This window comes from Vicugna pacos, chromosome 15, assembly GCF_048564905.1.
Source record: "Vicugna pacos chromosome 15, VicPac4, whole genome shotgun sequence".
Lineage (NCBI taxonomy): Eukaryota > Metazoa > Chordata > Mammalia > Artiodactyla > Camelidae > Vicugna > Vicugna pacos.
The window spans coordinates 47,988,825-48,015,995 of NC_133001.1; the positions used below are offsets into that span (position 1 = coordinate 47,988,825).

Genomic DNA, 27,171 nt, shown 5'->3' on the forward strand with positions numbered 1-27,171 from the left:
TGTGACTGGTTTATTTAACTGAGAAGAAAGTCTTCAAGGTTCATCAGTGTCGTAACATGTGTCAGAATCTCCTTCCCTTTTAGGGCTGAATGATATCCCATTGTATGCATGTGCCACAGTTTGTTTGTCCATTCATCTGTCAATGGACACTTGGGCTTCTTCCTTCCACCTTTTGGCTATTGTGAATAATGCTGCCATGAATACATGTGTACAAATACCTTCAAATTTGTGTTCAAAAAGCAGTTCGAGTCTGAGCTTTTAATTCTTCTGGGTATACATTCAGAAGTGGAATTGCTAGATCACATGATAATTCTATTTTTACTTTTCTTAGGAACATTATTTTTACTATGTGTTTGAAATGCTTCACAAAAATATAATTAAAGGTCTTTTAAAATGCTTCATGGTGGGTAGAAATTACTATAAAAAATGTTATATAGTATTGAAGTAAGAATGCCTTTGCATACATCTGATACTCTTTAAGAAGTCAAAATATTTAGTGGACTTGGCATTGGCTTCCCCAAATCCAAGCCCCTAGAAGGTTAATCTATACCCACACTGGTACTCAAGCTCCCCTTGCCAGTGATGGCTTCATGAAGGCATGGGACCCACTTCCAGCCAGTGAGATGGGAAAAGAAAGATGTGTGTGTTGGGGGAGTGAGAGGAACTTCAAAGAACCAATTCCTTACTCCTAAGAAAGACAACAGGAGAAGGTGGCCTTGTTCCTGGGTGTGGCTATATTAGTATCGATGGCTAGAAACAATGCCTCCATCTTGCCACCATCTTGTGGTGGAGCCACAGCGGAGACGACAGAACCAGAGGGTGGCAAGGGCTTACGTTCCAGTGTTGCGGAGTTTGTTGTTGGGTGGGTAGCGCAGGTCCAGGTAGATTCAATAAATACCCTATTATTCAAGCTGCTTGAGGGGAAGCTATTCGTGGAGGCTGAAAGCATCTTCACTGATTACGTTAATAACTTCTAAGTTAAAAAAATTAAACAAGTCATATATTCTCATTACAAACACTTAAGAATACAAAGTAAACTTAAAAGTTCTCCTTCACTTTCCCCATCCCCTTTCTCTCCCTTAGACTTTTTTTTTTATTGCATACATGTACAGTCTACTTACATTACACACATGTTTTTGTTTTAAGAAAATTCTGGCTATACTATATACAGATCATTCTTTAAATTGCTCTTTTTACCTACAAATGGATTCTGAAAAATGTTCCATGCCAGGACTTAACCATCTACTTCATTTAAAAAATGTTGTGTTCTATTCCATGGTGTGGGAATACTCACATCTATTTCACTTTCCCTTTATTAGTGAACATTTAGACATGCCTCTTTGGGTGCTGGTGAAAATACTTATGAAGAGTAAATTCACTGAAGCAGAATTCCTGAGTCAATGGATAAGTGCACTTTCAGTTTTGATGTCAGCTTGCCCAGAGAATGCATGTGACAGTTTTGGAGTTTAGGCGCCTAACGCATCAAAGGGCAGCCTGGTGCCAAGGGTCCCCCTCCCCACAGCTGCTGGCCTCTTCCAACCCAGTCTCCTCCAGCTGCCACCCCAGTGGCAGCGGCATGCTTTTCTCCCAGAGTGAAGCCCCAAGTCCATGGGAAGAATGAGAGAAATGAGGGGAGGAGACACTGGCCTTGCCTTCCAGGAACTTTCTTTGTCTTACGGGTAAAGGAAGCAACAATCAAGGCAGTTAATGATTCAACAGGGATGATATTAAAAATATTTAAAACCTATGTTAGGAACGCAAATTAGGACAGAGGTCTTGCCTTACTACCTCCTGATGGGAGGCTAGAAGCTCCCTGCTCAGCCAGACATTAACCCTTTAGTTGTCAGATGTACTAAGGTCTGGAGGATCCCAAGGAAGGGGCTGATGAGTGCAGACAGGGTGGCCAGACCCGTGTATATGAGCTGACATCCCATGGCATTCCAAGGGGCCACAGAGGATCTGAGAGGGCCCAGGTCCTCTGGGATACCAAGAAAGCTTCTGGGAAGAAGAGACTTTCTTGCAGAATTTGGACTGGGAGGAAAAGCAAGCAAGCCAGGGATCAGCAAGGTCAAGGTAAGCACTGACCCTTTACTTCCTTTCTCTGTATACGTATACAGCCCACCTTAAGGTGACTCCTCTTCCTAACCTGTCCAAAGAAATATACATTGATCGGGGGCAAATTTATTCTGTTTGAAAGAAACACGAAATTGGTCATTTTTATCACATAAAAAGACTCAATAAAATGCTCCCTGACCCCAATTTTCTTTATTTTGTGTAGTAGAGAAAGGCAAGGTTCTAAACGAAGCTACTTTTAAGGGCTAGAGAGCTGACCTCAGATCGTGAGCCAGTCCCTGGCTGACCCACTCATGGCCTTCTACTAAAAAGGCCTTTAAACCCACCAGCACCTCCTGAGCTCCTTGGAGGGGCCCTGCCTGGTGTCATGCTGTTGGATGATCCTCAAAACCAAGGCCCTAAGAGCCACATCAGGCCCTGAGAACCCGGATGAGAATTTATCATCCACTATAGATAGACCAGGGGACACTGAGACCCCAAGATGGAGAGCTGCCTTAGTTCAAACAGGTATACAGGAACAGGGGCAAAACTAGACCTGAGTGCTGTTGGGGAGGGAGGGGCAACACCTTTTAGTGTCTGGTGGAGGGGCATGGCTAAGATGGGGACCAGGAGGCTGCTTAGCTCAGAGCAAACCTGCAGAGTTGGTAGAGGAGAATCAGAGGGACTGCAGCCAATTGTCCCTGCCTATGTAACGCAGGACCTGGGAGTGTTCAATCCGTTTAAAGAGAAACACGGGAGACTGACTGAGAGGCCAAGAAGCCTCAGGATATCTATTTGGTTCCCAGTTTTGGCCACTGGGGCGGGACTTGTCCTCTGCCTGAGGAGGAAGGCAGGGGGTGGGGGGAAGATGCCATCTTTGGTCTCCAGGTCCAAGGTCATTTGGCACCATCTCTCCTGCCTACCAGATTGCAGGCCGGTTCTTCCCCTTCTCTTTCAAGGCCGTTTGCACTACACCCTCAGGCCTTTCATAGTTTTTTGCACCGAGGTTCCGGATTGATGATGGGAATATTGAAGCTTCTCAGGGAATCATGTAGGAGCAGAAACGTCAGTGGTGGTTCTCAGATCTGCAAGCTAGGTCACCTGGGCACAGACCCGTTTATTTTTCCTTTTAACTCAGAGGATGAAGAGAGAGGGCATTGTTTTCTGCAGAAAGACACTGAGAGGTCCTTTTTAAACTTTTTAATTTTTTAACAGCCCTTCCTGAGCATGTCCTGCTGTTTAAAGTAAGGCCCCGAGTTTCCAGCATAGGCAGAAGACAAGCGCATGTAGGAACCTGTGCTGGGAAGTGGGGAGAGAGGGAGGGCGCAGAGAACCCCATCTGCAGCCAGGGAAGGGTCCATCTGTTTAAGGCCCCATCCCTAGGGGACCCTGCAAAGGCTCAGAAAGTGTTTCCTGCCCGCATCTGGGAGTCCAGTGCACCTGGAGGCCGCTCCGTGTCCACGCCCAGAGGGCGCTGCAGACTGGTGCCGACAGTCAATGACCAACTACTGCCCCTCCCGCCCCTCCGCCGGGCAGAGCCTCAATACCCTGGGCCAAGGGGGGAAGTGGGTGCGTCTGGCCCCCACAACCTGGGAATCTGGGAGCAGCGAAGCTGAAACTCAGGGAACCACAGCTTTCGGGGGCCTTGGCTCTGGAGACAGGCAAGGCTCTGCCACCGTGGTGTGGGACAGGGGCGGGGCTGGGGCTCCGAGGGTGGAGTGTTCCTTGGGGCCGGGCTGGTTGGCTCAGGGGGCGGGGTCCTAGGGGGTGGGGACTGGGGCTGGCCCCGAGACCTGGCGAGCTGGGGGTGGGGGGCTAGTTTTTGCAACGGCTAAGGGCCTGCGGGTTTATTAAAAGGCGGAGCTCGGCGGGAGAGGTGCAGGCGCGAGCCGAGCTGACCAGGGAGGAATCCAGCAGTAGAGAGCGGACTGTAGCCGGCGGAACCCACAGCCCTTGCCTAGGACAGCCGAGCACTGGGCATCGCTCGAGCGCAAACCGTGGAGCCGACCCAGAGCTCCGCTCAGTCCGCGCAGCGCCGCGCAGCCCCGACCCGCGCAGTCCGCCGCTCTTGCACCACCGGTCCGGGCAGCATGAGGCACGCGGCGCTCTGGCTCTGTCTTTGCGCGCTGGCGCTGCGCCTGCAGCCGGCCCTCCCGGTGAGTGTAGCCCGGGACCGCGCTGGGAGGCGGCGGGAAGCTGGGGCTGGCAGACCCGCCGATGCCGGCGGCGGCACGTGGAGGGGGAGGGGAAGCGGGGACTTCCCTTCTTCCCGCGCTAGCCCAGCGGGCCCAGGGACCTGGAGCCCGGAAATCAGGGCTCCCACCCCAATTGCCTCCACCGTCGGGGGGCGCCGTGCAGCTTTTGCTGCTCCGGGCCGGGGCCTGGGGCGCCCAGCGGAGCGGAGCCTGTGCCGGGGCCCCGCGCTCAATTATATAAAACGGCTCCACTCGAGAAGGGGCCCGCCAGCCTGCGGCTGCGCCTGGGGACACCGGCTATCATCCAGCCACCCCCTGCACCGCGGCGGCCGGGTTCCCGCCGGTAACCCGGGTGGATGCTGTGATCGCGGCAACTACGCCCCGCCCGCGAACCCTAATTCAAACCAGACCAGCCGAGCCGGGGCGCCTGGCCCCTCTGGCGGAGGCAAGTTTGGGCGCAGCAGAGTCGGCGCGGGAGCAGGCGGGCGTATTCGCCAAGGAGCCCCAGCCAGGACTGCGAGGGGACGGGGCGGGCCGGTGGAGGTGGGGTCCTAGGCTGTCCGCTGACTGCTCTAGAGGAGCCGGGCCGAGCTGGTAGCGTGAGGTTCTGGGAAGTTGGCTCTGGAACGCTAAAGACCCGCTGTAACCCAACTTCTGGGCTGCTAAGTTGTGCTGCCCGCAGAGAGGCGCGAGCCGGCGCTGGGCACGGCCCGGGCGCCCAGGCGGCTTCCACGCGAGTAGACCCGGGAATGGCTCTTCCCCTCCCCCGACCTGGCTTTGTGCTGGAGCCGCGCGGAGGGAAGGCGGGTCACTTGGCCCGCCCAGTGGAGCTGGAGGGAAAGGGGGACAAATGTGGAGCCCGAGGCTGTGGGGAGGCCTTTGGGTAGGACTCCAGCATCTACCTTTGGCGAGGGGTGGGTCCCCTCTAAAGAGGGACCTACCCGACAAAGAGCATCCCGAGGGTCCCCAGAAAGTGATCTCCCGCCCCAGCCGCCGTCCGCTGGCCCGCCTTCCCCAAAGGGGGCGCTTTGTTCTCGGCCCCTGTAACCCTTTCCTGGGAACCGCCCCGCAGCGCCGGCCCTGACGTGGGCTGGGGCCTGGGCTGCCGCCAGGTGTCAGCGCTGGCCGCTGGGTGCCCACGTCCACCGTCCAGCCCCTACGCCCAGTGCTAGAGTACCGGGGTCCTCCCTGCGGGCGGGTCGGCCATCCCCAGGGATGGAAAGGGGAGATGCGGACCGAGGGGCTCTTCCCCTTCCGGAAGTGGCGGTCTCTCGCCACAACATCTGGACAGCTGGACTTCCCTAGCTCTGGCAAAAGGAGGCACGTGGGAGGGGAAGGAACGTCTGCCGGGGGTGGGTATCCCGGTCCAACACTTACAATGTATTATCTCTCAGCAACGCCAACCCTCCAAGCGGGTCCTTTCGTAATAATAGTAGCTCCCAGTCATTGAGAGCCTTGCGGTATTTCACAGGGTCTGGCTCAGGCGAGGTGCTTTCCAGGCTGATCTGTAAAGTGCACTCCATGCTTCCCAGGTGACTGTTGTGCTTGGAAGAATTTTGGAGTCCAGGAAAGAGTCCCTCCTGCTCTTGAATGCTGATGAGTTGGGAGTGTGTGCATATGTGGTGCCCATTGCTCCCCTAAGCCATGGGGACAGACAGGATTTCTGAGCTGGGTCTCCAGAGCACTTCTGGCTTTCAGGTCCCAGAAGTTGGCATCTGGCTTCTCCTTCACTCTTGAAGGTCGTGGCTTCAGTGGGATTCATACTGCCCCTTGAATCAATAATTAATACTCTGGAGAAGGAGGTGGAGGAGTTTGGCTTACCTCCCTGGCCCACCTGGCATTAACTGGCTGCCCTACTCTCTCTAGGCTCAAAATGGGGCCTCAGCAGTACTCCACCTTTTTCTAGCCAGAGTCGCGAGGAGTGGTGTTCTTTTGCCTGCCCTACGTAGGCTGGCAGTCCTCTGAGCTGGGATCCCAGAGCACCCTTAACGTGGAGAGGCAGATGGGACCATGTTTCCCAGACTTTTTCTGTGCTGGGAAGGAGCAGATGCTGCATTTGTCACCCCCTCCCCCACCCCCCGGCCTAGAAACTTTGATCCATTATGGAGATACAGGGCTGAGAGACAGCTGAGTTTCAAGTCTGGGGCAGGGGAGGCTCAATAGAGCTGCAGTGGTGGGAGGCTTCCTGGAGGAGGTGGTTGAGCTGAGCCTGAAAACACTAAACTTTGGGGTCAGACTTTGGCTCAGAGCTTAAGTCTTCTTTTATAAAGTTTAGTTTGTTTTCTCTTTCCCAGCTCTATCTTCTCCCTTTTACAGTGGATGTCCGTATTTGGTTAACAGTAGGGGCATAAAGTACCTTCCCAGAGCCCTCTTCTGCATTCTTCCTAAAAGAAATAAGGCAGCGGGATTTGTTGAAATAGGAGATGTCCGCTGGTTGCAGAGACCTGGCCTCTCCCAGGTTTCACTTTGGCCCCATTGGGAAGCAGGTCAGAGCCCCCTGGGGACCAGTGAGGTAGGGTATGATCCTGGGCGCCTGATTTGGACAAGGGAAAGCTGCTAGGGCAGGAGGTTGCTCAAAACCACTCCCAAGAGATGAGAACAGGTTTGTCTAAAAAGCTTTCTGTGTGTGGTTGTGTGTATATGAGAGATTCCCGTGGTCTTGTTTCTGCCATGCAAGAAAAATTGCTTGTTCTGGGAAGTTATTTGCTGTTTTCCTCTCTTCTCTTTCTTGAAAGGCATAAAATCCCTTTTTGCCTTAATTATGGGGGCTAGTAGAGACATTTCCCGACGGCCTGGCAGAGTGGGTGGGGGCTGGGGAAAGCTCTAACTGCCTCGGTCCACCTGGGCTCAGAGCCTTCTGGAGGTGATGTCACTCCTGGCTTTGGTTCCTTGGGGAGGGTGGGGCTGGTTTAAGTCTCTACCTGTGGCTCGTGGTGGGTTCCAATAAAACCTCACTAACCCAAATTGTTGGGGAGAGGGATAAGAAAGGAGAGGAGCCTGGAAAGAATTAATGAAGAGCTTCAATTTTGGAGAATTTTATACAGGAATCGTTTATTGAAGGAGAATTTTGGATTCTGAAATCCCTTGAGAATGAAGTATCCTTGGTAGCCAGGTTTTTTTCAGTAAGCTAAGAATCCGTATTACCCCCACAAGTATTCTTACTTTGGGCAGGACTCCGAAATATTTATTTCCCTTACTTTATTAACAAAAGAATACTAGGCATAGTTTAATCTCTGGATGCCAGGGTCCTCACAGCTGTCACCAAGTTAGGTTATGGCATTTGTCTCCTGGGTTTTTGAGCTCTGAGCATACTTTGTCCCTGGGCCCGGTGCCCCCATGGTGGTACATTTGGAATTCTGGTTTCTCTTTCTCCTCTTCTATCCCTGTCTGACGGCAGCCAAAAGTGGGCGTAGGCGTAGCAAGTGGCTTTTCAGTTCAGTTCTAACTGGCACTTTTCTCCAGCAGTACTAAGAAACTAGACAGATTTGCTCGAATTATTTCTAAGACAGTTTTTGGCACTGAGTAAGGGTCTCACCTGTAAGTAGTGTTCATGATCTGTGATAATGTGGATTTTGTGCCTTCATGGCCCCAGCTGGGACTCCGTAGTATGCCTGATAGTACCCTAGATAACAAAGAGGCTGTCAAGGGAGATGCTTATGGACTCCCTTGTTGAATAGGTGTCAGTGACCTCTGGGGGAAGCACCTGACCATGAGTTGTGGTGACCTGCCTGTCACAGGTAACAACTGGCAAGGCTAACTCGCTATAAATCCTGATTGACAAGGGCCCTTGTCCTCAGCTTGGGTCCCGTCGCCATTTTCTCATCGTATTTCACTTGGGTGATAGTGTACGCATTGCAGCGCACCCAGCTTTGGATGAAGTCGAGCCCTGGGATTGGTCTCTGCTCTGCCACTAATTTACCACGTAATCTCAGGCAAGTCACTTTGCTTCCAAGTCTTGACATCCTGTGTCAAGCGGACATCAGACCTGTTCTCCCTGTCCTCATTCTGTCATTTGAGTATTCATTTCATAATGAAGGTGTGAAAGTGTTTGGTAAGGAGGGCGCCAGAGGAAAGTTAGCTGTTGATCGAATTAGGGTCATCTTTAACTGAATGCCTACTATTGAGTGCTCCATACTTTCCTGCATCCTTATTTCATCTTTACCCCAAACCTTTACCATGTATGTCATTGTCCCCATTTTGTGGATGAGGCCAGCAGGGGTGAGCCCCTCCAAGGGAACAACATGGAAGCACCAGAATTTGTACATATGTGTGTGCCTATGTGTCTGGCATGAAGAAACTGCAGGATTGGCAAGTCTCCCCCATGAAGCCCGGCCTGCGAGGCTGGCTGAAACCTGCAGAGCTTGCCCTTGCACTTGCCCCCGGGGCGGCAGCCAGCCTACTCTGACTTTCATCTTGGGCACTGGGGAAGCATTTGTGGAATTAGTAGATCTCTTTTTAAGCCTGGAAGGCAGGCACTGTGGCACCAGTTGAGTGACTAGAACCGAGGACTTCTGGCTCCTGCACTGGGCTCACTCCTGCCGTCCACCCCCATCTCCAGGTCCCACTGCCAGAGCGGCCACATGAGGATTTGATCATTAAATGAGCTCTAGTCCCAGAGCCCTGGGGTTTTTACAGAACAAACGATTTCCTGATTCCCTTCTTCTTTCCAACAACAAATTTTGGAGTCTTGGGTTGAAACCCTCCTTGAAGGCCTGCATAAGTCTGTCTAGAGGGAAGGAATGGGGTTAACGGAGTCTGTGGAAAGAAGACTTTTGGCGCCAGGATCGTACACCCTGGAACAGATTCAGCGCAGTGTCATTTCCCTCTCAGCTGTTCCAGCAGAGGTTGGGCTTTAGATGGGAGCGTGCATTCGGGAACCTCCCTCTGAGCGGCCATGAGTGCCCTGGCAGTGCCCAGGGAGGGCAGGCCTTGTATGCACCTCTCGACACCAGGAGTCACATTTGGGGCACAGGCCAGAGAAGTGAGGCCACGAGGCAAGTCCCTGCGCTCGGGGTCACTTCAGCAACTGTGCAACTTGTGGCTCCAGGCAGACATGGGGAGCCCCCTCCCCTCCACTGCCCCCCCCCCAGAAGGACTAACTTTATCTGTGTGATGTAACTGCTTCTGCCTGTCCTCAGGATGCTGACGTTGGGTGGGGAGTCAGCACTAGAAAGTCCTCTGCATCCTCAGGTCCACCGCAAGTGTGTGGAGACACACTTACAGCGAGGGGGCGCATCGGGCAGCCGTGGTGCTCGGGGCCGCCCGGTCAGGAGACGGGAGGCTTGAGGGCCTCTCTCCTGCGCTCGTGGCTCTGTGGTTCTGCCTAATTATATGTAGAGGCTGCTCCTCCTCTGGCCTTCAGCCCTGGGAAAAAACTCCTTTTCCCAGTGACTCACCTGAAGGTTGCAGCCCCACGAGTCCGTGTGTTTGTGTGTGTGTGTGTGTGTGTGTGTACATGCCGGTGTGGAGCGGTGAGCCTGCAGCATGGGTTGCAGCTGGGCTTTGCCTGGGCGGTCCTGACTTGATTTCCCTATTGGACATTCCTGCTGGTTAGGCTGCAGTCCGAGATTTTTGGAAACCTGGTCACCATCTGTCTGCAACTTCCTCCTCAGAAACCAGGAAGCTGTCTTCCTCACTCCCTCCCTTTCTGGCTGTCTTTTCCCTTTTTAGCTGCAGCTCTGACACCCCTCCATCCCCAGCTTTAGAAATCTGCGGAAGTTATTCTTACAGACAAGGGCAGCCAGGACACCTGTCTTCCTAGTCTCAGTTTAACCCTCCACTGTGTGACTTGGGCAGGTCATTGCTCCTCTGTGCCTGCTCCCCTGTGTGCTCAAGAGGCCTCCCTTTCCTGCTTCAGCTCTGACAGCCCGTGGTTGCAGAGAGACCTTGCTCTGGGAAGGGAGACGGTGGCACTGGAGGGACGTGGCTGGGGCTCAGGGTCCTCCACCATTATTCTTCTGGGGACTCGAGGGAGTGCTAGCTGCCTGAGGGGTGGAGGTCAGGGCAGGCTGCTTGGAGGAGGTGGACTCAGGCTCAGTGTGGGAACCAGAGGTGGCTGGAAGGCCCTTGGGCAAGGTCAGGCTGAGGGTGGGGGCCAGGTGATGTTCCCTGCACACACCCAGGCATCCTGGCCACCTGCCCCAGGTCCGCTCATCAGCAGGAACGGAAGCCATGTAGGGCAGGTTGGGGCAGTGGGGAAAGTGGGCATGTTTATCGCTCCACTCATCAGCTGAGTCATGGTGCCAGGCCCACAGATCCTCCCCTGAGACTCATCCAACCAGCCTTGTCCGTGAACCCACTGTGTGCTGGGCCTGGGCACTATGTGTAAGGCAGGTGGGGGCTCAAGGGCCTGGCTTCCAACCCTGACCCTCCTCTCTTTACTGCTAGGTGGCTATGCATGGGCTTCTTTGGCCTCAGTGAGTCCATCTGTGAAATGGGGGGAGGGGTTGAGAGGCCAGGTCTTACATTTGGCTGTTAGTGATGTCTCGTGGCTGTGTCACAGAACTGCTAAGCATCTGGGTGGGGCCTGCCTCTGCTCCTGCTGCCCCAGGAGAGTTCTGCCTCAAGCATGGGGAGTTGTGGAGCTTACCTGGCTTGATCAGATCTCCAGCCCAGAGCCTGGTTGCCTGCCATGTGCACAGCCCTGTACAGGTGGGGAAGGGTCCACGCCTGGTCCAGGGGAACATGTATGAGAGGGCCGCTGTTACTGGGACCAGATAGGAAGGTTAGTCTGTGGGGCCAAAGGAGCAGTGATGACTGAAGGTCATTCAGCCTCAGAAAGAGTTCGTCCGGGGGCCCCACAATACAGCAGTTTCAAAGCAGGGGCTCAGGCTATAAAGCTGGGCATTTTCTGTGTTAGGGGAAGGGGTTCCCCAGATGGAGGCAGTGGGAATGGCAGAGGCTGCCAGGCCTGCACTGGGACCATTCTTGGGCTCCATTCATTTCCAAAGGTGTTAATAGAACTGTCCTACGTGACCTTGAATTCACAACCTTTCCCACTTGGGGCCACCTGGCCCTTCCTATGGCCACACTGGCCCTTGTCGAGTGCCTTCTGCTCCCCAGCAGCCTGAGGAGACAGGGTTCTGGGCCTGGCCCAGGGTGTGTGGGATGTGGGGAGGTGGGAGAGAACTTCTGGAGAGCTGAAATGGCTCGTCCACCCCGGCTCCTAGTGTGTGCCGGGCATCAGGAGGCCTCAGGAGGATGTGAGGACTTGCAGTGCTGCTTCTGTGCCACATCTGATGCCCTGGCCATGTCTGACCTGGTCGGGGACTTGACTGTGTCAGTCCTGCGGCAGGGGCACAGAGTTAGCGTTGGCTTTTTTTCTAGTAGCTTCTCAGCATCCCTGCTGCACACGACACTGCCCAGGGCCTTGGTGCCCCATCTCCGGGGAGCGTCCTGGAGGGACATGTAGTCAGGTTTGGGCTCGCAGGGCCCCAAGATGCAGGGTGTTTCAGGAGCTCTGAGACTGTGGCAGAGGCTGACTCCACTCCAGCTTCTCCCAGAGGAAGCTGCTGGGGTGCGATGCTGCTGTCCGTGGTGACCGTGCTCCTCCAGGCTGGGGTGTGGGGAGGGCCAGGCTAGGAGAATGGGCCCACTTGGGCTGAGCTGAGATCCTCAAGCTCTGTCCCCTGCCTCCCCTCCCCACCCCTAACAGGCACTGGAGAGGTTGGGGGACAGGGTCTGAGGGATGAGCTTAGGTGCACAGTTTCCCTGGGCCGGGCCTGGTTGTTGTAAAGTCCTGGGAAGTCTCAAGCCAGGAAGCTGGCCTCGAGGTCTCCGTGGTGAGTCTGAAGCAATGACTGAGGCCACTGGGATTCTGGGAATTGGCGCAAGGAGCAGAGAGCCCCCAACTTTACCCCTCTCCCTACCAACCCTCTGTGGAACAGGATCATTCTTTTAGATCCCCTCTAGAGGGGCTGAGCATCTAATAGATACCCTGGTCCACCTCTCCTCCCAGTGTGATGGTGGCAGCCTGAGCTTGAATGCCTGAGTCTGCCTACCTCTGGCGTAGGTACTGGGGCCCCATCTGGGGTCCTGAAGCCTTGGGGCTGGGCAGCAAAATGGGACCCAGAATTGGCTGGCTAGTCTGCCTTGGTTAGTCCCATCTGGGGCTGGAACAGAGAGGTGTTGAGGGGAGGCTGGAAAAGTCCAGGACATGGAGTCTGGCCAACCCAGATCATTACCAGACTCCACCACTTCCTCCCTGTAGAATCTTGGACATGTTTCGTCACCTGCCTCTAAGCCTCAGTTTCCTCATATGTAAATTAACATCTTTCCTGTCCTGCTTCCCAGGGCTTTTGGAAAGATCCAGTGGAATAACATGTGGCATGGTTGGGAGCCCCTCCTTGTCTGGGCCCAGAGGAGCAAGTCTGGGAGAGCTTTGGGAGTCCCCTGGGGAGAGCTCCTGAGGACTGTGACTGGGAGAAGGGGGACAGTCTGGCCTGGTCTGGGGTGGGGAGTTGTCACTCAGTGTGAATGGCCAGCTGGTCTCACCCCTGTGTGCTGACGTAGCCTGCAAACATGGCTTTTGCCCCTGCTCAGAAATATGAGCCTTCACCGGCAGGCCAGACTTTGCTCGCCTCTGCCAAGGGCTGGCTTCTGACCTGAGGAGGTGTGGTCTGGGCTGGCAGGCGGTGGGAGGGGGCCCAGTGAACCCAGACACTGGGGCACCTGGGTAGGGTCTCAGGCCAGCTGAACAGGACCCCCTGGCTATGGGGGACAGTGGCGGGTTCCCAGAACTGCAGGCTGAGGTTTGCTTTGGAAGGGAGGGAGAGCCCCACCCATGGGTCCTCCTTCCTTCTGCACTTTCCCCTGGGCCGCCTCCAGTGGAAACCATGGCTATTTTCTTCCTGAGGATGAGACAGCTGGTGGTCTTCCCTGTGACAGAGTGCATGCCTGCTATAGCAAGACTGCCTGGCCCCAGACCCTCTCTCTAGCACTCCAGTGGCTGTGTGCCCTGGGACAGATGACTTGTCTTCTTTGCCTCAATTTTCCCATCTGTAAGATAGGTATGGTGCTAGAATCTAAAGTTACCATGAGAAGTAAATGAATTCATTCAGGTCAAGTGCTTAGACTAGTACCTGGCACATAGTAGTCAAGAAATATTAGCTGCGATTACTGTTTTTCCCTCCAAGGCTTCATTCAGGTATTTCTATTTTTCAAGTGGTCCCCTAGCCCAGGTCAGTTCTTGGGTTCTTCTTCTACCCTAAGACTGCCCTTGAGCTCTGGGCAAAGTGTTAGGGCTTCTTCCCCTTCCGGGGATGACTCTAAGCTCCTAAGACTAGGGCTGCATCCACAGCCTTCTTTTCAGCTGCCTTAGCACCTACTGTGTGCAGGTGCTGCCAGGGCCTGGGAACGCAGTGCCGGGCGTTGGAAGCTGTGTGAACCTTCTCGCCATCAAGAGGCCCCTGGAGGAGGGCAGGCTAACAGTGAAGGGTGCTGGGCTGCTTTGCTTCCAATTGGGCTGGAGTACCACCGGTAATCTGGGGAGCGGGCCCAGCCTATTCAGACCTGGCCATCACAGAAAATTCTGCCTTCCATCACGCAGGCCAGAAAGGACCAGCTTCACTCTGCCATGGGACCCCTTCCAGGAGACTCTGCCCTTCCTGTGTCTCTGACTGGGCTTCCAGCAGCCTCAGTACCTACTTAATCTGAATTGTACTTTATCCTGGAGGCAGGTTCCCAGACTAGCCCATGATTCTTCTGTATGTGGGAGGAGAAGCCATGTACCTCTGTGACTTAAACAGGAACAAAGGGAATTTCATTGTTCTTTCTTGGGTATAGGGTTGGGGGTGACATTCTGACTCAGGTTAAAAATTTGCTCTTGGCATCTCCCTTGGCCTCCTTTTTGCAATCCTTTCCCATCTTCCAAAGCTCCTACCCATCCCCAGTGCCCCAGTGCCAGAATCACCCCTCCCCTATAGAGCTGGTTTCTGCTTTAATGTGAGTGACTAGCACCCCTTAGCCTTCCCAGAGGTATTTTCACCTCAAAAAAGAGGTGCCCTGCAACCACAAGGGCACTGATGGGAGAGATTTGGGTGATAAAGTGCTCCCCCTCCCTCCACAGACACACAGCTGGAGCCCTGCCTGGTTGCAGGTGTGTCAAAAGCTGCACGTTTCTGCCTCCTTGAAACCTGAGGACATTTTATTTAGCCAGAGCAGGGGGAGGATGTTTCTAGAAACCTATCTGCCAGAGGTGTCAGGCCCCCAAGCCAAGTGAATTCTGGGGATCAGTCAGCTAGAGGGCAGTTCGGGGGGGCGCCCTTGGGGGGCTGACAGGGGCATCCTGCCATGGGCCTCTGGCCTTAGCTGTTTCATTGGATCAGCCAAGGCTGAGGTGGGGGACAAGGCTCTGGGAGCTTTGGCTACTCCCTCTGTCTCCGTGGGTTGACAGTTGTCATCCCCAGCGTCACTTTGACTTGGGACATCTCCAGCATCCTGCCTAGGCCATCACCCCCCTGGGAAGTGGAGAGCGGTGACACTGAGTCACTGTGATCTAATACCCCTTCCCCAGTTGCCATTGCAGGCTTTCCCCCTCTGAGTACCACGCTGGTGGTACACCACCCCTCCCTCGGGTGGGCAGCCTGCTGTGGCTGCTGCATCTGGTTGCCCCTCCAGGGCAGGCCTTGACTCCCTAGTCACAGACTTGGAACTCAGACCTCCTCACCCCTTGCCACCTCTCGGCCAAGCCCCGATGTGCAGCTGGAAACCGTTAAGCTGGAAACCGTGCCCAGGCTATAACCAGGTTTCCTGGTACCGGGCCTAGTCACTTTCCCCTGGCCACCCCTTGTCTGGCTCCCAGGGCAGCACCAGGCACAGAGGCTGGCTGGGCCAGGCTGGGCGGCCTTGCTCAACGCCCAAGTGGAATCCTGCCCTGCCTGGCCCAGGTTCTGGCAGGTGGGGAAAAGCAGAGGAACTGGTCTTCCAGCTCCATGGCCCCACACCCAGCCCTCCGCTGGGCCTGTTCTAAGACGAGTCTCGGCACGCGGGCAGAGAGGCGGGCGCCAGCTCTGTGGAGGGGTGGCTGGGGGGTGCCAGTGGTAGCTCTGATCTGGCTTGGGCATCGCGACTGGCACTGGCTTCCAGGAACCCCCTCCCTCAACACAAACCTGACCTCTCAGGGTACCCCAAGGGAGAAAGGCTCTACAACCTTGACCTCGGGTTTCCCTTCTGGAAGCCCCGACCTGTAGTGCGTGGGAAATGCTACCGCGGGGGGTCTTTAATCCAAGTACGGATGGCTCCCTGCACTCTGGCCCTGCCCTGGAATCCCCCGGAGCCATGAGGTATGTCTCTGAGTGGCAGGTGGGGACAGCTGAGGTCAGGGCGGTGTGCATGGAGGAAGGGGAGCATGCCCAGGAGGTCCCCTAAAAGGTGCTCCTCCTCCGGGGCCCTGTTAGTGCCCTCACAGGTGCACATTCTTGGGCTGAAGGCGGAAGAGGCCCCCTCTTCCCTGCCTGCTAGTTCCTGGGCCCCTCTGGCCTTGGGCCCTACACATCACCCCTCTGCAGGTCCCAGCTTGACTTGGGTCTCCAAGAGCTGATAAATCACTGTGCCTGTCAGGCCGGAAATGCTGATGCTGCCCTGAGGCACTGGTGGGGCCCCACCCTCCTGGGGTGTCTTTATTTGGTGGGGAGAGAGTGGATTTCAGGGTCTTGAGGCCAAAGCTGGGAGATCTGGGCCTCCTCAGTGGCCACGCATGCCTCCCTGGCAGCTTCCAAGTTAGGAAAGAAAAGCCCCCAGAGAGGAAGTGATTTAGCTACCATCACCATGACATCCTGGGGCAGGGGGAGTCCCAGTGTCTTCCTGGGCCTGGGCTGTGGTCCTGCCCCTCCTACCCACTCCCACAAGGCTGGCTGTGGCCAGCTTATCACCCCTACACCACTCTGGCCTCACTGACAAGGAATTGGGGCCACAGCTCCCAGATCCCAGCCTAGCCTGTCAGAACCCTAAAGGGGCTTAGACTTCTTCAGCCAAGCCTCTTCTGTTGTCCAGGTGGGAAACAGGTCCAGAGAGAGACAGAGAGATGCCCAGGTCACCAAGGAACAATACAGCAGGACACCTGGGGAAGCCACCCTGGTCAGGGCTCCTTTTCCCCTGAGAATCTTGATCTAAGATGCTTTGGGTTTGGCCCACTTGTCCCCTTGGGTCCATGCTCAGGCCATGTTAGCCAGGGCTAAAAGAGGGGGTACAAATGATCCCCCAAATGAGGGAAAGCAGAGTCACAAACCCTACTGCTGCGGGGCACAGGGGGTCTGGTAGGCCACGGGAGCAGGGCTGGGTGTTTGCAACTTTTCTTCCCCTGCTGCTCGAGGGGCAGGCTGGTACCCCTGGAAGATGGCTCTGTAGCTCCTGATCCCCTCCCTGCCCCTTCGCCCCAGTGGTGGGGTCCCTGGGGGAGCATCAGTGTCTCTGTGCTTGCTTTTGTTGGTTCAGCCTGGTCACTGCATCAGGCCAGCCTACGGGACGACGGCTGCCTGGAGAACCGAGGGGGTCCTGCTCAGCCCCAGGCAGGCAGGCAGGCCCGAGGCTCAGCCAGGCTCAGCCGGGCTCAGCCTCGGGACAGATGAGTCTTGCTTTTTTTTTCCTGCTTCTTGCTTTGCTGGGAATTAAGGGGTTGGTGCCTCTGGAAGCTCGGGGGTTCTCCTAGGTCCACAGTGAGGCCTCTTCTGCAGACTGGGCAGGCGCTGCATTGTACTGGCTGTGGAGAGTGGACATATCTGATGTATAGAGAGAATGTTCCAGAACTTGGTTGGATCATTTTGCCTCTAGGGCTTGTATACAGGGCTATCTGATACCTCTTCTTTGAACATTGGACCTGAGTGGGGGTCTTGCCCTCCCCAGTGCCTCCCCCAGGCCACTCTGGGTCAGGCCTTTTCCTGTTGAGACTGCTCTCCAAGTGCAGTCTGCAGACCACCTACGGGAGCTGGGAGCTGGCAGTGTGCAGAGGCCTGGGCTTTGGCCCCAAAGCCACTGAATGAGCCTCAGGGATGGAGCTCAGACCTCATCTCCAACAGTCCTCTGGTGACTGTTAGGGATCCCCAAAAAGAGAGCCAGCCCCCAGCCTGGGTGCAGGTGATGGTATGGATGTCACTCCGGCTGTTTTGGCATCCTGACACACAGGTCGGGGGGTGAAGGCTGGGGTTCTGTAGCTCAGACACCTCAGCCCCTGAGAGCTGTGAAGTCTGGGGGCAGGGGAATCAGCTCTTTTCCCTTGGATTCATAGATCTGACCAAGAAACTGAGGAAGGTAAAAAAAGATTTTGAAAAACTGTGAATCTCATTGAAGCGTCCCCAGGATTCCTGCTGTTGTGTGTGATTTTGATGGGCTAGGAATGAGGGGTGTTTATCCTGGAGTGATTGTAGGGTCTGCTTGCTTTTGGACTCCTCAGTCTGGGCTCCTGGGACAAGCTGGGGTCCCCCTACCCAGTCAGCAGCCCCAGCAGTAGCACCAAGGCTGGCTGGTTGGGAAAGGCTGAGACCCAGGCCCTGTGACAAGGATCAGCTCTTCAGCCTTGGCTTCCTGAGCAATAGGGGGCCTTGTGGGTTCAGTGACCAGCTCCCACCACAGCGGCCAGGGCTTCTGTTGCCACACTCAGGCACTGTGACCAACAGATCCCCAAACCTCCCTTTCCCACTTTGCTGCCAAGGCTGCCATTCCACTGGGGCCCCAGTGCTGCCAGAGCTGGGACTCAGGACTGAGTGTTGTCCTCACCTCTCCGGGGTCTGGCTGACAGCTTCACTGCCCAGCCCTAGTGTCCTCTGTAGGGTGACCCCCTGTACCCTAGCCTGCACAGTTCCCCCTTCCAGAAGCCTCCTGGAGTGGGGTGCCTGGATGTGTGCCCTGGGAGCTCACCAGGGCCAAGACAGACTATTTCTTACCCTCTTCTCCCCAAAACCCCTGGAATGATGGTCCCCTGAGTTTTGAAGTTGAAGACCCTCTTTAATATCAAAGTCTGTGACCTCCTTGCATGATATTGTACTGTTGGCACATGACCTCAGTAATGTGTTTTAAAGGATTTGTGTTTATCCATCACATGAATCAAGCAGTGAGTGACATGTGTTAGTGACTCAGGGTGCAGCTTGGAAACTGCAGGTCTTTGGGTTGATGGAGTGGTGGGGGCCAGGGGCCAGATGGGCAACGTCTTTGGTCAGCCTGGAGTCAGAAACCCCTCACTTGAGCATCTCTGAGATGGCACTTGGATCCTGCCTTGTGACCCTCCTTCCCAAGGAGCTTTCATGCCCAAGGTGTTTGGAGGGATGCAGCAGCATAGCCCCAGGCCCCCTCAGCCAGCCAGGGCAAGGGGTCCACCGGGTGGAGATGACCTTCCTCATGGCCAGGGTTGAGTGAGAGCTGGAAGAGTGGGCTTGAGGCCACCTTCATGGAGCTTCTCCGCCAGCCCTCTGCGCACAGACTCCCAGCCTGCTCTTGGGAACGTCTGACAGCCCGATGATGAAGACCCTCAGCCCCTGGTAGCCCTGACCCTTTCTTGTCCATGCCACTCCCTCTCCACCTCTGCAGCTGGGCCAGCACCTTGGTCGCCTCGGCCTCTAGGCAGGAGTCAGGAATTCTTACTTGGTGATGATGGATGACACGCTTCTCCTGCGGCCCCTGGGGCCTGCAGCACTTCGAGGAGACTTAGGCATGTTTCCGTTAAAACAGATGGGCCATCAGGGAAGGTGGTCCTTCAGGGCAGGGGAGAGGGAGAGAGATGGCAGGTGAGGGGAGCAAGCACTACCTACAACTCTGCAGACACTTACTGCCCCTGCCTGGTGGCCTTGGGCAGGACCCTCACCCTTATCTGTGGGAGGTGCTGACTTGAGCCATCATCCTCTCTCAGGGGTCCTCCTGATGCAGCCCCGGCTGTGGTCCGGAGACCAGTATGGCTGAGATGAGATGGGCTGGCCGTTCCTTGCATTCTCTCAGTCCCCCAGCCTCTGTGCGTCTGCCCCACGACCCCCGTACCCGCCTGAGTCTAGACCTGCTTATAAGATTTTTGATTTGTTGTATGAAAAACTGATTTTTCTGGGCCTTCTAGAGGTGAAAGGGCCCCTCTAAAGGTACAACTGGCTTGCCTGTGTCTTCTCAGACTACCTAAGGTGGGTTCCAAGCTGGGCCACCCTGTCCCCGGCATCCCTGAGCCGTGGCCAAGTGTCAGAGGCCGTGCCAAGGAGAGCCCCACATGGGGCCTTGGAGGCAGCTGGCCGCAGTCTCGTAGCACAGCGGTCCTGCTAAGTGAAACCGGAAGTCTCACCCCAAACTCCAGAGTCGGCTGGCACCTGGTGATCCAAGTTCAACCTCAGCAGCTGGGGAGCTGAGGCTGTTACAGGAGGTTCAGGCTGGAGATCTGGGAGGTCACTTCAGCCCATTCCCTCGGTGGAGACCCAGCCCTGAGAGGGGAGAGGCTGCCCTGAGGCTTGGGAGCCAGTTTCAGGGGAGAAAGTGTTTGCTTAAGAACTTGTTGTATAAACAAGATTGCAGAGGGATAAGCCAAGCCAAGCTGAGGGAACAAATTGTTTTCAAGGACTGGCAGATCCAAGGACTTATCTAGGCCTGAGAGAAGCCCTTCTCTTCGGAAACTACTAACCTGTTGGGGCTTCTCTGTGTAGGTGAGAGGCTGGGCCTCCCTGGTGTGAGCCTGCATCTTGGGAGGTGTCTCCAAGGTTGATGGGGTCCCTGTGTGCTGCGTTCTCTACAGGCCTCAGTTCCCCCATCTATAAAATAGGGCCTGGCGCCGATGACTGTCTTCTGCTTCGCAGTGCGGTGCGGCCAAGGCTGGTGTGGCTGCAGCCCTGGCCCCTTCTCCAGGTCCAGCTCTGTCTCCAAGGGTGGGAGTTGGAGCATCACCTCCTCGGGCCACCTCCAGAGCTGCAAGGGCATTGGGTGAGGGTGAAGCAGGGAGGTCCCCTCAATACTTGCCCCCCTAAAGGTGCCCTGTGGGGATCATCTGCCATGGGCCTGGGGTGGGAGTATGTTGGGGTGGGGGTGCCCACTTTGTGCCTGCCTGGGGGGCAGTAGTCGTTGTAACTGAGGGGACAGGCTTCAAGGAGGTGAGGGGCAGCTTTGAAGCTCTGTGGAGGCAGGACAGGTATTTCAAGCACCACCTGAGGACAGTGTGGACAGGATGTGGCCTGGGATGTGGGTCGAGAACAGGGACTGTGTGCATTGTAGATGGAGCGTGACAGCTTGGATGGGCCCTGCTGGGGCCAAAACATTTTTCTTGAGGGGCGGGGGGCAGTGAAGAGAGGAGGAGGTAAAGTTTGGGTTTTGTACTTTCATAGGAAGCTCAGTGGTATTTCTAGCCTCACGGTTTCTACACGTGTCTGAAGCTTCCCTCTGACCTGGGCCCTTGGATGGAGCCTCCACCTGCTGCAGCTCTGCTCCAGGCAAAGGTCTTGTCTGTCCCTCCCTGGTCTGCTCCACTCAAGGGGGAGGCTCTGTGGCCTGTGGCCAGGACTTGGCAAGGTCTCTTGGGCTGGGGAGGCCTGTTCCCTGGAGCCCAGCCTCGGGCGTGGCCTGCCCTCTGACAAGTCTGCACAGAGCCGCCCGTGAACTAGCTCCCTCCCACCGCCTCCTCTGCTGAAACCCTACCCATCTCCGTCCCACCTCTTCCTAGACAGGCCCAGAACCCTCTTCTCCATACTGAGCGGCTCTTGCTCCCCAAGTTAGAGCAGACATCACTGTTGGTGGGGTGCTTACCGCGTGCCAGGCTCTGTTAGGTTCTTTTTGTGCACAACTTCATTGAACTTTTGCAACAATCCCGGAACGTAGATATTACTACTGCTTCCATTTTACAGATGGGAAGACTAAGGCTGTAAGAGGGATAGCGATGTCCCCAGGGCTGCTCAGCTAGTAAGCAGCAAGGGTCGGGGTCTGCGAACCCCATGTGCTCTGAACAATGCTGTTCTGTTTTTTAATTCATCTTTTGTTCTGGCCCCTGACATGGGACTGCAGCATGGGGTCTTTTGGGTCAAAGCCCTATTGTTGAACACAATACTCATGGCTACTCTTCCTGCCACCTGACCGCCGAGTCCTCCCTTCCCCACCTGCTGTCCTGGAGCCAGTGTTGAGGGGAGGTGGTCCCCCTGCCGCCCCGGGGTTCTGCGCAGGCCTGCTCAGCTGTGTGTGGTGTGTCCTGCCTCTGCCTGGCCCCACCCCTGGTCCTGCTGGTGCGGCCCCTGCTTCAGGGCCTGGTAGACGTGTGCACTAGGGCACCTGCAGCGTCTCAGGCCAGGCCAGGCCGGCAGCATTCCTGGGGTGGCTGTGTGCACCAGGGTCCACCCCAGGCTCACAGCCCATTTGCAGGAGCCTCCCTAGTACAGGACCCCTTCCAGATTCCCCCATCTGTCCCCAGCCTGGTGGATGTCCTGTCCTTCCTTCCCCAAGTAGATCTGCACCCTGTTTTTCCTGCAGATGAGAAAGCAGGCTAGGAGTGGGGTGTGTTCTGCGTGGGCAGACCTGCCTCAGCACAGACAGCTCACCCCATGCCCATCCCTGCCCCTCCCACTGTGGGGCCCTTGCTGTCCACACCCTGGTGCTCAGCATGCCTGGAGGCTGCCACTCCGGAGCCAGGTGGTTATGACATTGTTCTTGGGGGCCCTTGGAAGCCTGTCTTGGACCCTGAAGCTCCCAGGCCAGTGGCCCCCAGGTCGTGAATCTCAGTGTAGGGTGGGCTGATGGGCTCCCACGGGCGCTGCAGCTTGTGTCCCCGGTAATGCTGTTGTCTCTCTGCTCCTCTGAAAGGCCTGGGGCTCCCTCACCAGACTGAGCTTCTTGGGACAAGGGCCTGCCCTCCTTTGTGTGTTTCTCTACCTCTAGCACCTAGCGTAGGACTGTGTCATCATAGCACTAGGGGTTGGAGGTGGCCAAAGGGCTGCCCAGAGCTGAGGGGCTTGGAGCCACACATGAGGACTTCCTTTCTATGCTGTGTGTGTGTGTGTGTGTGTGTGTGTGTGTGTGTTTGGGGACAGGGCTGATTTACTCTGCTGTCTAGGACGAGGACCCCAGGATAGCAGGGCCCCAGCCCAGGCTCCACTCATATCCTTTTCTGATCATTTTCCAGCAAATCGTGGCCACAGATATGCCCCCCGAAGATCAGGATGGCTCTGGGGATGACTCTGACAACTTTTCTGGCTCAGGCGCAGGTGAGCAGGCATGAGGGCCCCACCCCAAGACGGCAGCAGACCATGGGCGGGGGTGGCAGTCAGGCAGCCCTCTGGCTGGGCCCGAAGGGTGATGCTAGGAAGAGAACGGGGTCCACACTGCAGGTTATTTGACTTCTCCAAGCCTCTATTTCCTCATCTGTACAATGGGAGCAATGTCTTGACCTCATAAGGTTGTTGGGAGCTGTTAGGCTGCACAGAGCCTGGTGGGGTATAGATCTTCAATAAATGTTCCTTTTTCTTCTTTGTTTCCCCTTTCTCTGGGGGAGCAAAATCCTTGGGCTGGAGGTGGTCAGGGAGGCCTCCCAGAGGGGGTGCTCTTGAACTAGACCTCAGAAGAGGGCTACAGTCGTCCACGGGGAAAGTGGCCTAGGCAGAGCCCCGGGAGCTGGGAGGTAAGAACCAGGCCTCTGTTTTGGGGAGCCTCGGCCTTTCTGGGTAAAGGGCAGGTGGAGCAGGGAGGGGCCAGAGAGATGTGTGTACTGGGGATAAGGCATTCAGGCCCCTGAGAATGTCCCCACCCAGGGAACGGGCTTCAGCAATCACAGGAAAGTTTCCTTCCCGGATGGCCTTGGTGTCTCATGGCTCCAGAGACCAGGCTGTCCCTACACATCTGCAGCGGAAGAGGGCAGCTTCCCGGTCCGACTTCTAGAGGAAGTTGAGTTTAGTTTCGGCTAGTTCTTCCCCAGGAAACACAGCTTTCTCACTTAAAGGAAGGGTTCACTGTGCTGGCCTGGGAGTCAGCCGTGTGTTCTCACCCCGCCTTCCTTGGCCTGTGCTTGGCTGGTCTTTGTGTTCCTGGGCCTTCCCCACCCACAAGCTCTGCTTCTGGCCCTGCAGGTGCTCTGCCAGATACCATCTTGTCACCACAGATGCCCTCCACCTGGAAGGACATGGGGCTTCTGACAGCCATGCCCGTGGCTCCAGAGCCCACCAGCCCGGACACCTTTGCCGCCTCCACCTCTGTCCTGCTGACTGGAGAGCGGCGAGACGAGGAAGAGGCAGTGCTGGTGGCAAAGGTGGTGCCTGACTCTACAGCCCAGGAGAAGGAGGCCACCCACCCCCCTGGTGAGACCACGCTGCACCCAACCACCCACCGGGCATCAACAGCCAGAGCCACCACGGCCCAGGGGCCTGCCACCTCCCATCCCCACAGGGACATGCAGCCTGACTACCACGAGACCTCAGCTCCCACAGGTCATGGCCAGCTCGACTCTCAAACTCCCAGGGTGGAGGGTGGAGGCCCTCCTGCCACTGAGAAGGCTCCTGAGGACGAAGCTTCTACCCAACTCCCAGTAGCAGAGGGCTCTGGGGAGCAGGTGTGTGTCAGCCCACTGTCGTCTAATGCATTTCCTGGGACATTGGATGGCAGTGGGCAGGGTGGCCCCCGGTACCTGGGAGAGCACAGTGCATGGGGTGAGGGGCACCGGCCTGGCCATCTGACACACCCAACCCCCTGTGCTTGTGAGCACATCGTGTTTCCCACCATGGGCCTCCCCCCACCCCCCAGGGCTGAGCCTAGGGCAGGACGGACTCAACAGGAGACCAGAGCAAGAGTCCTTCACGATCACTGAGGAGAGGGCTTCCTAAACTTAGGCCTCGGCTGTGACTGAAAGCTCTGCCGGGTCTGAGTTTTCTCTTTAGGGTCATGGTCATTTTACCCTTTACAGTAAAATGAACCTATTTATTTTCATATAAAAAGTGTGCTTTGTATCACTCGGTGTGATACCCCTGCCAGGGTCCAGGGTGATGTGGCGAGAGGGACCTGGCTTTGGGGTCCAGGAGGTCTGGGTTTGGGAGTGTCTGAGTGGTGGTGGCAGTGACAGGGAGGCTGGAGATGGAACTGGATGCAGCCCCCAACCTGATCCCCCCACTGCCGCAGGACTTCACCTTTGATGTATCCGAGGAGAACAACCCGAGGGCCGCGGAGGAACCTGACCAGCGGAATGAGCTTCCAGTGGATCCTGGGGCCACGGGGGCCTCACAGGGCCTCTTGGACAGGAAGGAAGTGCTAGGGGGTGAGTTTTCTCTCTGGTGGGTGGTGGGGGGTGGCAAACTGCTGCTCTGGGGATGGGGGGCTGTCTTTAGCCCTGGTGGGGCTGCCCACAGCCAAGGCCACCTCTGGGGCTGCTGCTGAGCGCAAGGAGCAGCCGAGCTGAGCTGGCCTCTGTCCTCCCTGCCCGCCCCAGGGGTCATTGCTGGAGGCCTCGTGGGCCTCATCTTCACCGTGTGCCTGGTGGGTTTCATGCTGTACCGGATGAAGAAGAAGGATGAGGGCAGCTACTCCTTGGAGGAGCCAAAACAAGCCAATGGCGGGGCCTACCAGAAGCCCAGCAAGCAGGAGGAGTTCTACGCCTGACCGGGGAGTGCTTCTCCCCTCCCCCTGCCACTCGCTAGGCCTCCACTTGCCTCTTCTGTGAAGAACTGCAGACCCTGCCTCCCCTGCCACATGCCACCTCCCTGGTGCTCCCTGCCGGTGGCTCCCTGCCCGCGGAGTCCAGGCTGTGCCCAGGGACTCCCTTCTGCTTCTCTGACTTCTGCCTGGAGACTTGGGCACAAGGACTTTCTCACGTACGATCGACCTTTCCACCGCAGCCAGCACTGGGCATCCCACCACGCCGATCAAGTTTCTCCAAACCGGAGCAGCCTCTCCCCAGGCCCAGCCCTGCAGAGAAGGGAGACCCTGCTGTGCTGGACCCGGATGGCTCACCGTGGCTGGAAGATGCTGTGGCTGAGGGCTGACACACCTGTAGCACTTACTGGTAGAGGCCAACAGGCTTGGGGACGTTTCCCTTTGAGTGGCGGGGAGAGGAGGTCAGAGCTCTGTCAGAATTCACTTTGCTTTGTGGGGAGGTGTAACTTAGATGTCAACTTGTTTTTGCACATGTTCCCTCTAGTTTCTTTGTTCATAGCCCAGTAGACTTTGTTACTTCCAACGTAAGTTAAGTAAGTTGATTCGGTCATCCCCCATCTGCTTCCCTCGTCTACCGTCAGGAGATAGCATCAGGGTTAAGAAGACCTTCCTCTTCTTCTTCTTCTTCTTTTTTTTTTTTTTTTTTTTGACTAGGAGAACCAAATCCGAAGCCAGCGTATAGGCTCATTAGCTCGTGTGTTGTCTCTGAGTTTGTCGCTCATGTGTGCAACAGGGTACGGAATGTCTGCTGGGGGGCCCCGTTGGTGGGCTGGTAGATTCCGGCTGCCATGGGCAGTCCCCTCTTAGAGCAGTCATGCCCTTGTCCATGAACTTGGGGCCAGGGCGGTGGCCAGGGCAGCTGTGATGCTGAGGGGCCTGTGTGAGAATGGAATCCTGGCGCCTCAGGCTGGGGACCGAGGAGAGAGGACCGTGGGGGCGGGAAAGGTGCGGTGGGCCCCGAGAATCTCCCATAGACCAAGCCCTTCCTTTGATGTCCCCTCTGGGGGACACTTCTTCCTGGGAGGTGCTGAGAGGGGTCTTGGGCACACCTGCACTGAGCTGCCCCACGAAGGACCAGGTTCACTTTCGATTAGCTCCTGTGGCCCTGCCCTGGGCTGGAATCAGGAATGTTCCAAAGAGTGATAGTCTTTTGCTTTTGGCAAAACTCTACTTAATCCAATGGGTTTTTCCCTGTACAGTAGTTTTTCCAAATGTAATAAACTTTAATATAAAGTAGTCACGTGAACTCCACTGCCTTTGCTTCTTTCTGTGCTGGTCGTGTGGCTGTGACCAGCTTTTTCTCTCAGTGCTAGTGATATTGAGAAACTTGGCTAAAAGCTCCATGCCTTCCTCTTTCCTGTGGGGACGGAGTCTGGGGCCAGAGTCCCTCTAGTTGGCTTGTTTTTTTGTCTTTGCTAAAATTCTTCTGGAGTTTGGTAGGTTCAGCCAAGGTTATATAAGGCCTGATGTAAATTTCTGTGTTGCCAAGTTCGAAGGACCGTCTCCTAAATGACAACGAAGCTGTGTCGGCCCCAGTCCAGCTGACCTGAGGCCACAGGCCCCACAGAGGCCTGGAGCCAAGGCCTGCGTCTCAGACACCTTGGACGGCCCTCTTCTCACACCTTTGCTGGGACCAGAGGCCCCCGGCCCTGGCTCCTGGGAACTCCTGTGCTTGCTTATTTAATTTGACAATGTTCCAGCCGCCCTGTTGGCCCCTCTGAGAGGGGACCGTCTGTGACTCAGAGGGACACCCCACCCAATGAAGGGAACCCGTGTTCCATCCGGGGACTTTCTGCGCAGAGTGTATGACTGAACACAACTCGGGGGTGGGAATGGGGTCTGTGACTGCTCACCTCTGCTGGTCTGTGGGACGGCGCCCAGCCTGTGGCGGGGCCCATTCATGTAACTAATAAACGGTACTTGTCATTTTGGGCTGCGGTGGTGGTTGAGTATCGTCTTGGCCTGGTGATGTCCTTCCTTGTCCCCTTCCCTGTAAGGGAAGCCACGTCCACCTCTGCCCTCCTCCCCCCAGCCCTGTGTCAGGCCTTCATTTCGCCTCCTCTCAGGCTCTCTGCTTTACTCTCTCCCGCCCAGCCTCTCCTTCTAGATTATTCCTTTCCTCAAGGACATGATTCCTTTCCTCCTTCTGACCCAAAGTTTGCTACCTAGTCTGTTTGCTCAGTGTCTTGCAGCTCCTGGAAACTCATTAGCAAACTGTCTCAGGTGCCAAAGGTCTAAAAAAAAGTTGTCTGCACGTTAGGGCAAAACTACAGTGAAAGTTTGGGGGCTTGAAAGAACTCGGCACACTGCAGGAGCCCCGGTGCTCTAAGGGCATGAAGCCGCCCTCACCCAG

The 27,171-nt window shown here is 56.0% G+C and overlaps 1 protein-coding gene across 1 annotated transcript; it reads left to right on the forward strand.

The window, feature by feature from the left end:
• Positions 1 to 3,863: 3,863 nt before the first annotated feature.
• On the forward strand, positions 3,864 to 25,019 carry SDC1 (syndecan 1). Its single transcript, XM_006197138.4, has 5 exons — positions 3,864 to 4,208; positions 22,306 to 22,387; positions 23,246 to 23,724; positions 24,288 to 24,423; positions 24,595 to 25,019. The coding sequence occupies exons 1-5, from the start codon at positions 4,143 to 4,145 to the stop codon at positions 24,762 to 24,764; spliced, it is 933 nt and encodes a 310-aa protein (XP_006197200.1). The 5' UTR covers positions 3,864 to 4,142; the 3' UTR covers positions 24,765 to 25,019.
• Positions 25,020 to 27,171: the final 2,152 nt, after the last annotated feature.